The sequence below is a fragment of the Dysidea avara genome, chromosome 3, assembly GCF_963678975.1.
Source record: "Dysidea avara chromosome 3, odDysAvar1.4, whole genome shotgun sequence".
In the NCBI taxonomy this organism is placed as follows: domain Eukaryota; kingdom Metazoa; phylum Porifera; class Demospongiae; order Dictyoceratida; family Dysideidae; genus Dysidea; species Dysidea avara.
This window is the reverse complement of record NC_089274.1, coordinates 12,195,025-12,207,868: the sequence shown is the minus strand read 5'-3', so window position 1 is coordinate 12,207,868 and position 12,844 is coordinate 12,195,025. Positions and strand designations below refer to the sequence as shown.

Here is a 12,844-nt window from a genome sequence, read left to right as displayed (position 1 = left end):
TTGAAGGTGAACATCACAATGATGGCTGTGCAGATTTGACTCAAATCTGAAATAGAAGCTCAAGGTTCCCGGCTATTCTGAGGGAGCTTCCACGCCAAAAATGGTTACTTTCCATTCAGGCACTATTGAGTTAAAAGTATAGAGACTAAAGTACCACTCATCTGGAGTGTATAAATCAAGTAGAAAGTTTGTATACCCTATGGGAGGAAGCAGCAGTGCTTATTTTAAAAAGTTTATGTAATTCGCGAATATTTTCTTTGTATTTCAATAGAATAGCTGTTGAAAAATCGACAGCCACTCAGTCTGTGCTGCATGAATTCTTATAAATCTTGAGTTTGGGTTGCCTGGTTAGACTCGGATTAACAGTTTCAAAGTTTTTGAACAAAATTACCCGTGATTACGCTACAAATTCGTATCAAACTTCGCGATGGAATAATGAATTCGCTTCAATTTTGGTTTGTAGATAGGCCATAGGACACTGCATTAACATACCAAATTATAGGCCCAGGGATTCTACCGTTGATGAGAACGATCTAAATGTCTGGAATTACCCGCACTTACCTTTATACTGTAATATACCAGTCGGTGTAAATCCCCAGCAATCAGTAGTACCTCTATGAACTACTCACTTAATTTCTCAGTTAAAAACACTTGGTCTCTTCATAGATAATAAACACTTGGTCTCTTCATAGATAATAAACACTTGGTCTCTTCGTACTGAAAAAACATGTCGATCCTGATTGTACAATCACGTGAACAACTGCCACGCCCTACACAGTATTACGTCATTATACAACCAAGTACTAAGAATAATACGAAACGCGGTTAAAATTACGTCATAAATAAATAAATAATTAAATAAATAAATAAATAAATAATTAATAATTAATGTTTGAGAAAACTACGAGGCCTAGAGACATGAACTAACCGGGGATAGATTCGCCTGTGAATGAAGGTACAAACGTATAATCGTCGCTCCTGTTTGTGCTGATGACTTGACCATACGTGTAATTCTATATAACGCCCAGTACCACACCCTTGCTTAATTACTTACATATTGCGCGAAGAAGATTAGGGATGCCCGTGCAGGAGAGCCAGAAGCCACTTGTGTAAACAAGAAGATTACAAGTAAGTTTTTATGTTTGTAACATCTCAAGTCTCCATGCCAGCTGCCAGTGGATTCATTCGCGTAAATAAACAATACAAGAAAACATTAAACTGACATAGCTATGCCACGCTCTTTACAATAAGCTTACAGTTACATATAAAATACAAGTAAACAATTTTGTCTTGTGCAGCTGGCATGGCGAACTTTCTTTGTGTTGGTGTCAGGCAATTCAATACGTGCTTAATCTTTTTTGCCTTCACCTGGCGTAGCTACTAGGCTCTAGTGGCTTGGCTGTCTTCCTTTATCTGGTTCATCTGGCTTGCATACGCCTACAGCATTGTGTAGCTATCTCCTGAAAGTTGTGTATGCATAACTATGGTGTGTCACCCATCACTGTGCCATTGCTACATCACTAATGAACCTTACTTAGCTCTAGTTGATGTTGATATGCATTGCTGTATATTGGCTAATAATTTTTATCTGCATGGTGATGTTGCCTATAATGTATTGCTACATACAATACTGCAATAATGTATAGTTCTCTCCTGTATGTTTTGTATACATTATACTGTGTACACATCACTGTGCCATTTATACCACACCAATGATGTACTGGCACTTAGCTACTGGTGGCCTTTAGTTACGATGCCACTATTGTGTTATATCTGTCACTACTGTGACATATTGAGTTGATTTGGGGATAATGCATTCACCACCTAATAGCCTCACCGGGGGGCTGTCACGTTGGTGTATGTACTTGGTTGTATGTGACGCGGTCCTAGTAATAATAATAATAAACTTTACAGTGTACATATACCTACATACATACACAAGTTGCAGATGTTGGTATGATAGAATTGGGACATATGGCAGCACACTGATGGTCCACTGACATCCTGTGTCAATGGCCGGAAGCTAAATTGTAGTAGTGATTAGCTACAAAGTTTACTTACTAGTCTAAGATTACTTAAAAGGGGGGGGGGTTAACAGTTAAAGGGAGTTGAAGTTAGCTTGGTGAGGGATCTTTGAACACTTTGAGCATGGACATAGAAATGAAAAAGAGCAGGTGTTGTTGGAAGTGAAATTGGCAGTGAAATGATTCCACAGATAATCTAAAAGTTTGGCCTTTATCTTGAGTGGGTTGTCCTGGTAGTTGATAACGGGAAGGGCATTCCAGATGCGAGGAAGCTGGTTAAAATAAAAGTTACTAGTGGAATTGTCAGATGATCTTGTTTGGAGTAGTTTGTTTCCAGAAGCTAGACGTGTGTGACCAGTTGCAAATTTAATGAAATTATTGATGTCAAATCCATTGTGGGGGTTGTGGAGATTTTTAAGAAAGAACATCATATGCTTATTGGGTCCACACAGCTTGAGTGCCCTGCAATTAACTCCCTGCGTGCTAACCGAGGTGCTAACTCTTGAGTGTATGGATGGGTCTCATCATTAAATTTGGCAGATGATCAGGGGATGCCATGCTGGAAGCAACCCAGCTGACATAATAAGATCTAGGTCCACCTAGTTTGATAACTGACTGTAGTTCCAGCTGCAACTGCCTTTGGCATACCCTGATCTTTCACCCTGGATGTTGCCAACATATAAGGCAGCCAGGGGAGTGAGTGTGCAGGTTAATCAATATTTGGAGTTCCTACTATTGCAACAAATAAAACTTAACATTCTTATGAAAGAAATAGAGTCATTGTGCTGTAAAGGGTAGGACCATAACATGAATTGTGAGAGGGAGGGGGTAGCTGAACTGGGCACAACCTAAACTTAATGACTGTTGCTATGTGACTATGTCATCAGAGACTACCTATGTATTTCCCTCCACTTGTGTGGGCTCATGTGCCCTGTTAATATTGAGCGCTTCTAGTTCTCTGTATGCACTTGAGTGTTAACCATGTTTAATCTCTTAAACTAGTCTCGTACCTAGGCCATGTTCGTGCTCCTCTGTGTAATACACAATTTTAGCACCTTTAATTAATAAAATATATATACAATAACAACATGAATAAATAATAAAATTTATTTCCTCTTGATAAGTCATCATCGAAATCAATCCGTAAATTTATGACAGAAAACACGTGATCATGTATGTTGGATTTCAGTATCACTATCATTGTCCTTTGTATCAGTGGTGCTGATAGTGCTGAAAAAAGAACACAGAGAGAACATTTATTTGCCAAATGTTCAACCAAGAATTACTACTGATAACCAACTGACATTACAGTATAGTGAGACAAGGTTTATTAACTTCCTTATCTTTTTATTTGTACATGCACAAATACAATGTACACATACTTGTGTCCTTCCTGTAACTGCTGGTACTGTTCTAACTCCATGACAGTCTTGGCCATACAACTGAGATCTTTAAATTTTGGTTGTATTATAACCAGGTATCCATCTGAGTTGTGCTGTAGGAAGACATGCAAATACTGTACATTTTAAATTAACCATTTTCCCTCCTTCCCTCACTTTGCAAAGGTACAGCTACTGTATACCAAACAGTTCATTTCTAACAACAGGTTTCATATGGTACAGTACAGTATAGCGGGTAATTTAAAAATCACAGAAGAGGCAAAATCTGAATTTTTGAAGTCTGGGTGGATTTCTCATAAATGGAAATCCATGTCACATGGAAGATACACACATATTTACCAATTACTGATGAAATAATCCCCATCGGTCACTTTCAATTAAAAGTAGCGAGTATGTGGAAAATGAAGGCTATAGAGAGCCAGTAGCTCTTGCTTGACTTCAAACAGTTTTGACTATAACGGGCTTCTAACATGTTGTAAATACCTTTCCTAGTGGGTTCTGTAGACATTGTACCACCCAGGTGATGGCTCGTAGACTAATAGCAATGATATATGATAGCCTTGCATATCTCTTACACTTCTCTCTTGTGTTAATGTTTCATTCCAACTGTACTTCCATAGTTACTAATCAAAACAAGGATGCTGTGGATAATAACAGTTTCATCTGTAGCTGAATTTCCAGACACACCTTACAAGGTATATAAATCACATGCATATGTCTCACTCTACGTTTACTATACCTTTTAGTTGCAATGGACTAACAATCTTAACTATGTTGTTTACATTTACCTACACACTGTATCAATCCACAAAGTATCTATTGAGTTTTATAATAATTCCAGTGTCATGCATGCATATACGCACATGACTAAGTCATGTCACTTGTTCTGGAAAAACCATCAGTTTGTATCACGACTGTCTTAGTTTATCAATAATGGTATATTGACATTAAAATAATACAGTAGACCCTCAGTTATCCGACCCTCGTTTATCTGTACCCTTGAAATTGAAAATGATTGTTCTATTAGGGTATTTTAAGTACAGGTGTATGTTCTATTAGAGTATTTCAACAGAACTCTGTATATAAATGTATGGGCTTCAGTTATCCAAACAATTCACTTATCTGAACACTTTTACCATTACCTGAGACACATTGGGTTTGGATAATTAAGGGTCCACTGTATATGAAACTTTCCTATTCTAACAAGAGAAGTTTTTGGCATTTCAGTACTACTGTTACTATATTAGGGATAATGAAGGTCTCACAAAAAGCATTGACCAGAAACTAGCCTCACCACACCTTCACATTGCTTTGCAGATAAAGCAAAGCCAAGTGTCTTTAGTGCAACCTGAAATGAAGTTGCTATGGAAATTATTTAGTGGAATTTTTTGTTGTTAAACTGACTAACTGCCCGATACCTTCAGACTAACATAAGGCTGTGAGCTTCAGTATTGGATGTCGCTGACAGGTGCCTTTTAAAAAATGTTTATAGGCCGGTAATACATTGCTTCTTTGGTCTTTACAGCAGCACTGCCACAACTGGTTGGAGACCTTTCTCACAAGTGGACTAAGTCACTATGAAAAATATGGACAATTGCCATTATAAAGAAAATTACCATTATAAAGGACAGGTACGTAAGTCATAGCAATTCAACATTTTGACACTGTCAGGCAAAAAACTGGGGTGCAAAGGAGAACAAAGATAGTCCACAATTTGTGAATATCATTAATACTGAGCTAAAACTTGAAACATAAACGAATCGCAAAATGTTGGATCAGCAACTTACGGGAATTTATTTTTAAAGAACAATAGGACTTGGTCAAAGAGTATGGCCTCTTCAAAATACCTGAAAATAAAAACCCTTTGAAAATACTTGCTATATGGTACTTACGTACCAGATACACACCATGACACATGATAATGTGTAACAGCAAGGGCTATGTGATACCATATTTACATGCCGTTGCCTAGTGTCAAAAATCAGTGTGGCTACTATTCAAGGACAGCCACTATTTGAGGGCGGTGTTTATAGCAGGTCTTAAAGTGCAGCAACTATTTAGTATAACAAACAAAAATTAATAGAGTATGGCCATACTTCTTGTTTAGCCGCTTGATCTAGTACTTTTCACTGTGATGTGCATTAAAAAGGAATCAGCAGACGAATGGTTTGGCCTCTACATACACAATGTAGAATGACTATTGCCCTTTGTCTTACTGAAAATACTTCTGAATGTAACTACAGGATAGTCTACTTCACCTTCCTAACCCAGAAAACAATTGAAGACTATGGATTCAAATAATAGCTGTGGCAGTTATTTTATTTTATTATTTGCTTTACAGCATACATACAACAAGATACGGAGAGTATAAACATTATTCAAGGGCATCAACTATAGTCAAATGCAGCAACCATTATGGTGCGGAGTTCAATCAAGATCTAGGAAATGACTCTGTGTGTGTGTGTGTGTGTGTGTGTGTGTGTGTGTGTGTGTGTGTGTGTGTGTGTGTGTGTGTGTGTGTGTGTGTGTGTGTGTGTGTGGGGGGGGGGGATAGTGAGAGTAAAGGGAAAGTGATGGTGTAAATACTTGTGGAAAATACAGCAGTTTGTTATAATGAAAACCATTTTATAAAAATGATAATATCTTGACAACAGAAATTACGGCATGGAATTTTAAAAGGGTTGACTTCACTCAAGACTCTCTCTCTAGTGTACAGGGCACCCCCCTCCACAGACACACAGACACAGACAGACAGACAGACAGACAGACAGACAGACACACACACACACACACACTACAGAAAACCAGCACACATACACACACTACAGAAAACCAGCACACACACACACACACTACAGAAAACCAGATTTACAATTTCCTGAAAATTTAAAATGTCATGACAAAAAGTCTAGTAGTGAGGAGTACATACCTTAGTTTTTATCAGGTTTGGATTAGCTATCAGATTTTCATTGACTTCAATGAGATAGCCTCTAACACAACTACAGCAGAAGAGAACACATGTACAGAACTGTTGAATCTGTAAACAGTGAAACTCTACAGTATACCCTATACAGTATGGTTCTCCAATGTGCCCTATTAGACTATTTCATGTATAGTATGCTTTGAAGTTTTAGCTGTTAGTATTTTAGATGTGGTTAAATCCACAAGTAGGTATCTAAAGTAACACTGATTAGAAAACCAGTGACAATTTTTTTGCCAGGTGTGATATGTGCTTTGCCTTCTATAATTCCAGTCTAAGCAATCATTTGTAGTGCATAAATATTTAGATAGAAATCATCACTGGTTTACAAAAAATAATCGTATTCATCTAGGCCTACCAATGACTTATAAGTAAGCACTGATACAATCAGGAAGCTGCCACCGACCCAGAAATGCGAGACTTAGTCATAAAGCAGATATTACTCATATCCGAGTGTCTACACTATTAGAGACCTTCTTAAACTATACCGTTAACCTTGTTTAAAATTTACGCCAAATGGTACTGATATTTGTATGTGGATAAAACATATCAGGATTAGATTCATGAAAGTTAAAGTATGCAGGTATACAGAATTACAGATAATTATTTTTAGCAGTACATCACATACGCACTACATTTAGTGTATTAATGATTAAAATGTTATTCAGCACTACCTTACGACATCATAATCAATATCATCTGAAGTTGAAATTCTACACAATGATGATCCGATGTTTAGCCTCTCTGCACCTTGTATAACAGGTCACAATAAAGTACACAACATCACAAGAGAGATGTCCACTTATTTTTTCCTTTCCCTGAAACTTTGTAGTCCTCTGGGTTGCACTTGATGCTGAACTGCACTTTGACGACATCTTTATTTTGCTTGACAATCGAGTGTGTTTCTGCCAAGTATATAAGACAAACCCTAAACACACAATAATAAATAAAATGATACCGTATGTATGTTACTCACATGCACACAACATGTACACAAAGTCAATTAGTTCCCATAGGTTATTGTATTATGCATGTATGTGTGTACATAATGTATCTCATGCTATTCATTTGTATGCATGTTCCTTATTGCCTACACATGGAGCAGCTGTGATGTGCGCTATACACATACACTAATAGTAAGCAGGGATGTGCCCAGATTTAGAGTAGTGGTAGCTTTGAGTTAAAGTGAATTTGTAATGGTTGGTAAGTGGTATTTTATTTGAGTGGCGGCTGGTCCCGACCAATGTGGGCACATCCCTAAGTAAGCAACTGTGGGTACATCCCTAAGTAAGCAACTGTGGGCACATCCCTGAGTAAAAAATTGTTCGAGATACTCTAACACAACAATCACTTATCCGCATGCAAATGTTCCATTACTAAACATTTTAATTTGTTTCAATGCTCGCTTCTCCAAGCTGCTTACCATAAATGACAAAAGTTTGACATAACTAAAGTTTGGCAAATTTGGTGAATTGAGGAAATTTGCCAAACTTTATTCAGCTTGTTCAATATTGGATGTGTCGTAAATTCACCAAACTTTTATATGCCAAACTGCTTTGCATGCTGATTCACCACACTTAAAGTAGAGCCAAACTTTCATCATATTAAAAATACAAGTTGGTCTGCTTACATAGAGCATCACTCCAATAATTTTGGGATAATTGGTGGAAATTAATAGAAACAATAATTGGAAAGTATAATTGATGGATCTACTGTACATACAAGTGCATGATAGGGGACTGGAATATACTTTAGATATTTGAACTTCTATTCATTCTAACCTGTATACAACAACTCAAGGATGAAATCATTATTAACACACCCACAATGTTGAGGGGTATTGTAGATAGGTGCATACATGTGTATTAGAATAAACAATGAACAGTTATGTCCCATGGAACAAATCAAGGCCAATGGATTTCTGCAAATACTGTATAGCGGGTTTTTATTGCAAGGACTTTAATGTTGCAATTTGGGAACTTTGCAATATTAAAACTCGCAACATATTTTATTACGTGGAGATTTGTTGATCATGAGTTTTTTAGCACCTGTAAAACTGCCATGTTAGAACATTCGCCAACAAACCAGGTGCTTGTTTATGTGCATAACAGCTTGCTGATTGTTTATAACGACTCAATACAGTATATACATCACTTCTCATTCATAAAACATTGAAGTGTTTACGTGAAGGTTAACCTTAGAAATTTTGTACGTCTATCAGCGTTATACCACACTGGGTAGCGAGGTGAAAAACTATAGGGGGTGTCACCAGAATTTGCCTATCATTTGCAAAAACAGTGACTGACTCCCCTGAGAAACACAGTATGGGGTTGTGATTTATTACGTATATCCCAAGGGGTGGGGAATTCGCCACATTGCACTTGGGATAAGTGAAGCTTTACAATGAAGGGTGTATAACAATTAACAGTACAATTACTGTTTAATGTGGCTGCTAACAGTGACTTGTTAACAGCTTTATGCAGGCAAATTGGAAATAAAGGATACAGGTGCTTTTGACCAAAAAATTGTAGGTTGGTGCCTTGGTGGTGCACCTCAAAAAGTCAATGGTGTGTTAACGGCTATTGCTAAACACATATAGTTACCATATGTAAAAGTACTGGTAGCTAGAACCAGATCAAGTGCCTGTCAATACCAGACACTGCACTGAATAAAGATGTCGATAAGAAATTCTATGACACTGTTATGAGAAAGCTTGGCACCATAACAAAATTTCACATCACAGTGAAATTACTGTTGTATTGAATTTTCATGATGTGTAAAAGCATGTAATATGCCTATTATCAAGGGCAGCAGAACGGGGTGGGGTGGTGGATTTAGTAAATCACATGATGCATTCAATGGGAACCCACAATCAATTCCTATACTTTTGTACAACACATGAGGAATCGGTTTAAAATATGCTCTGTTAGAAGATGTGACCAGTTAGTTGGGGTGTTGTTTCCAAAGATAACTGATCGTTGTGCTGATGTATGGAATGTGTTTCATGAATAAAAGGATGGGAACAGTGACTGTATAGGGATATTCTAATTGGAGAGCAGCAACTGGAGCTTAGGTCAATAGATCACTACTTAAAGTGCAGTACATTGAAGGAAGGTTGCCAAATATTATATTAAATGGATGATCACCAAGGTACCTGTACTGTAATTGATTCCATGGCTAAATCATGTGAGCTACTGTTATAGACCTTATTCACTGAATTAATTTCATAGCGCTTATAACTCGTTGCAAAGGAGATGTCCGCCAATGTTTGCCATTTGCAGTACCAAAACTATAGTAACATCACAATTCTCCACCAAATTCGCCATTTGCAGTACCATAACTATGGTAACATGATAGCAACCGTTGTGCTCGCCCAGTTTTAGAACTCAAAATGGCATCCGAAAAGCTATCACCATGGTAAATAGGGATCCTTGTATGGCTTCGTGTGACATCAGAGGGTGCTTACTGTTCTAAATGAATAAGGTCTATTTGCTGATCATTCGACAATACAATGGATTCAGGAGTCGTGGATGAAGTAACACACTTGCGAGATGGCCTCCAAAATGCATGCAGAATCAAACAGTTTGTAGGCTCTGCTGCTGCTGTTTGACATTAGAAAGTAGCTGGAGAGTGATGGACATTCTGTTTTGGAATACCAGGCTGTTGATTGTGCAAGTGCCACTTCCTCCGCCACTGTTTGTTATAATGTTTTCAGTCGTACATGATGGGCATATCGTTTGTGCAAAAGATCTAGTAATTTGTTATCATCAAAGTGAATTCCTTAGTTATATACATTTCTTTAAGAAACTTGGTGCAGTGCTGTACCACTCTTTAGGGAACACCCTGATGGACTGGACCTGATTGACTAATTTACACTGTGACAAGGCCTGTGGCCCAGATCTGCTGCCATCGCAATTACTGAAGCTGGGTATTGAATTTATTGGCTCAACTGTTTCAACAGTCACTGTCATCAGGTAAATTGCCATTAGACTGGATTAGTTCCAATGTTGTACCAGTTCATAAGAAGGGTGATAAACATCTTCCAAGTAATTACCGTCCAATTAGTCTGACATCCATCGTTGTCAAAATTATGGAGAGAATTATTCATCGCCAACTCATTGCTACTCTAGAACATCACAATATCCTTGATGATTGTCAGTTTGGTTTTCGACACAAACGTTCCACTGTTTCACTACTATTAGAAGCAGTTAATGACTGGGCTGTATCTTTAGAGAATCGTAACAGTACTCACTGTGTATTTCTTGACCTGGCAAAGGCTTTTGACTCTGTTTCTCATCCCCGATTGCTGTTAAAGTTAGAAGCTCTAGGAATTTCTGGTGACATTTTAAATTGGCTTAGAGATTTTCTTACTGGACGCCGCCAGTGAGTTGTTGTTAATGGTCAGTTCTCTTCTTGGCTTCCTGTTACCTTGGGTGCGCCCCAGGGCTCAGTCCCAGGTCCTCTATTATTCTTATTATATATCAATGACATTTCCTTTGTAGTAGCTCACAGTAAAGTCAAACTGTTTGCAGATGATGTCACTATTTATAAGGAAATATCCTCTTCCAGTGATGCTGCTTTGCTACAGGTTGATCTATCTAGCATAGCCCAGTGGGCTAAGAAGCGGCTCTTGCGTTTAAACCCACTGAAATGTGATAGTATTTCCAACAAACATTCTCTACCCTTACCATCATATCATCTGGATTCTTCAGCTATTCCTGTAGTACAATACCTTGGTGTACTTATTGACTCCAAACTCAATTGGAATGAACATTGTAAATATGTTTCAGCTAAGGCTTCTAGATCATTAAACGTCTTTCGTCACCATATCTACAACTCTTCAATATCAATTAAGTCCATTGTTTACAAGTGTATTGTCCGGCCTGTCCTGGAATATGCCTGTCCAGTGTGGCATCTTTATTCCAATACCAATGTTAATCTTTTGGAATCCATACAACGTAGGGCTGCCCGTTGGGCTTCCAATAGTAGGTGGAATCCATTATCATATTGCTGGAGTAAATCTTCTGATGACTGTATGCAAGAGTTACACTGGCCTATCATCAAGCAGCGTCACAAGTATTTCTCCATTTGCCATGTACATGATAGTCTGCACCACAGAAGCTCTTTACCTTTTCACAATCATTTTCAGTTACCCGAAACCACAACTAGATCTCATCCTCTATCGATCCGGCCAATTGTATCTACTATTAATTCATATTGCTTCTCTTTTTTTGCAAACAGCCCTTTTATTTGGAACACCATACTGTATTCCATCCTACAGATTAAGAAGTCAAATCTATTCGGTGCTGCCCTTCGCCGATTTCTATTTTTCAAATAACTTTCTTTTTTGTCCTGTTGTGTATTACTCTGTTATTAGCTAACTGTCTCGTCTTAGTTATTGTATTCGTGTACATTTAATGTTACTGTATGTATGTTTAAATGTGGGGAGTACGTTTGCAGGCTTGTCCTTCTATACGACCCTAGTCCCGCGTGGCCAGACCGCTATTTCAGCGCAGGGGCTTATCGATTAGAGATTATAGGCGCCCGCACTGAAAAGGGGTTCGTATAGGAAAGTCGTTCACAGAATCAACAACATGGTGTTGGGTGTTGATTGGGGCCACGTCATCCCAATGATCACTACATCATTGGCCTACCCATTTGAATGCCGCATATGGATAATTGTGAATGTCAGATGATCAGCACTCCAAGTGTTGACGAAGGTGCTGAGGATGACTTGCCTATACGAACTGGACCGGACCCTTTTCAGCGCGGGCCCTTATAATCTCTAATCGATAAGCCCCTGCGCTGAAATAGCGGTCTGGCCACGCGAGACTAGTACGACCGTCATTTTGACAAAATTGATAATAATACTAATGCACACTACAGCAGACAACACAACTCACTTGTTGGAGTGCTGCATTATGCAGTAATCATTGCCTGGAACATCCATAAAATCTGCACATACAACATAAAATAAAACGGTGTCGTTCGTGATTCCTTAGCACTTACTCACAACGTAAAACTTCTGATACGCGCTGTTAGATGGCGAACCTTCTGTTAAACGACTAAAGAGCTCCGATTCAGTTTTATCCGTTACCGCCATCGTCGAGGCCATCGTCGAGGCCATCGTCGATTTTGTGCAAGATTGCATCACGTGCGACGAAGTGGCGGCCGCGCCAGACTAAGGGGGAATATGGGTCAAGATTCCAAACTGTTTATTCGTGGTGTACTCGACTTGAAGGAAGAAATAGAAACAGTAAGTGATGAAAACAACATCAGTTTACTTTGGGGATCGTTACTCCAACTGTACCACAAGTTTTAACACACACAACCTTCCTGGTGCCACGTGCTGTGTATTTTAATAAAATAAAGCACACTTTACACTTGCCTGTTTCCTGGCACTCACGTTGGTACAATCAATAATAGGCTAGAAAGTTCTG

General features: G+C 38.4%; 3 protein-coding genes and 1 long non-coding RNA gene across 5 annotated transcripts in view; 2 read left to right on the top strand and 2 right to left on the bottom strand.

Annotated features, from left to right (window-relative positions):
• Positions 1–10,806, bottom strand: part of LOC136249412 (proline--tRNA ligase-like) — a 64,587-nt gene extending 53,781 nt beyond the window's left edge. The window contains exon 1 of the transcript XR_010698206.1: positions 10,796–10,806. The gene's annotated coding sequence lies outside the window, so the exon portion shown is untranslated. The remainder of the gene's footprint in view (positions 1–10,795) is intronic.
• Positions 942–4,479, top strand: LOC136249413 (uncharacterized). The gene is made up of 3 exons (XR_010698211.1): positions 942–1,128; positions 4,045–4,119; positions 4,171–4,479. It is a non-coding gene; the product is annotated as an uncharacterized lncRNA (long non-coding RNA).
• LOC136249411 (protein Abitram-like) lies at positions 3,061–12,593 on the bottom strand. Of its 2 annotated transcripts, none has more exons than XM_066041408.1 (7): positions 12,418–12,593; positions 12,308–12,359; positions 7,211–7,332; positions 7,079–7,157; positions 6,354–6,423; positions 3,407–3,519; positions 3,061–3,254 (listed from the first exon to the last, which is right to left on the bottom strand). In XM_066041408.1, exons 2-7 carry the CDS (start codon positions 12,352–12,354, stop codon positions 3,194–3,196), a joined length of 492 nt encoding a protein of 163 aa, XP_065897480.1. In that variant the 5' UTR covers positions 12,355–12,359; positions 12,418–12,593; the 3' UTR covers positions 3,061–3,193. The 2 variants fall into 2 exon arrangements, with proteins under 2 accessions (XP_065897480.1, XP_065897478.1); XM_066041406.1 differs by having other exon boundaries at positions 12,414–12,592.
• Positions 12,509–12,844, top strand: part of LOC136249403 (integrator complex subunit 3-like) — a 30,629-nt gene continuing 30,293 nt past the window's right edge. The window contains exon 1 of the mRNA XM_066041392.1: positions 12,509–12,660. Within this exon, the coding sequence (XP_065897464.1) occupies positions 12,598–12,660 (63 nt within the window). The 5' untranslated portion in view covers positions 12,509–12,597. The remainder of the gene's footprint in view (positions 12,661–12,844) is intronic.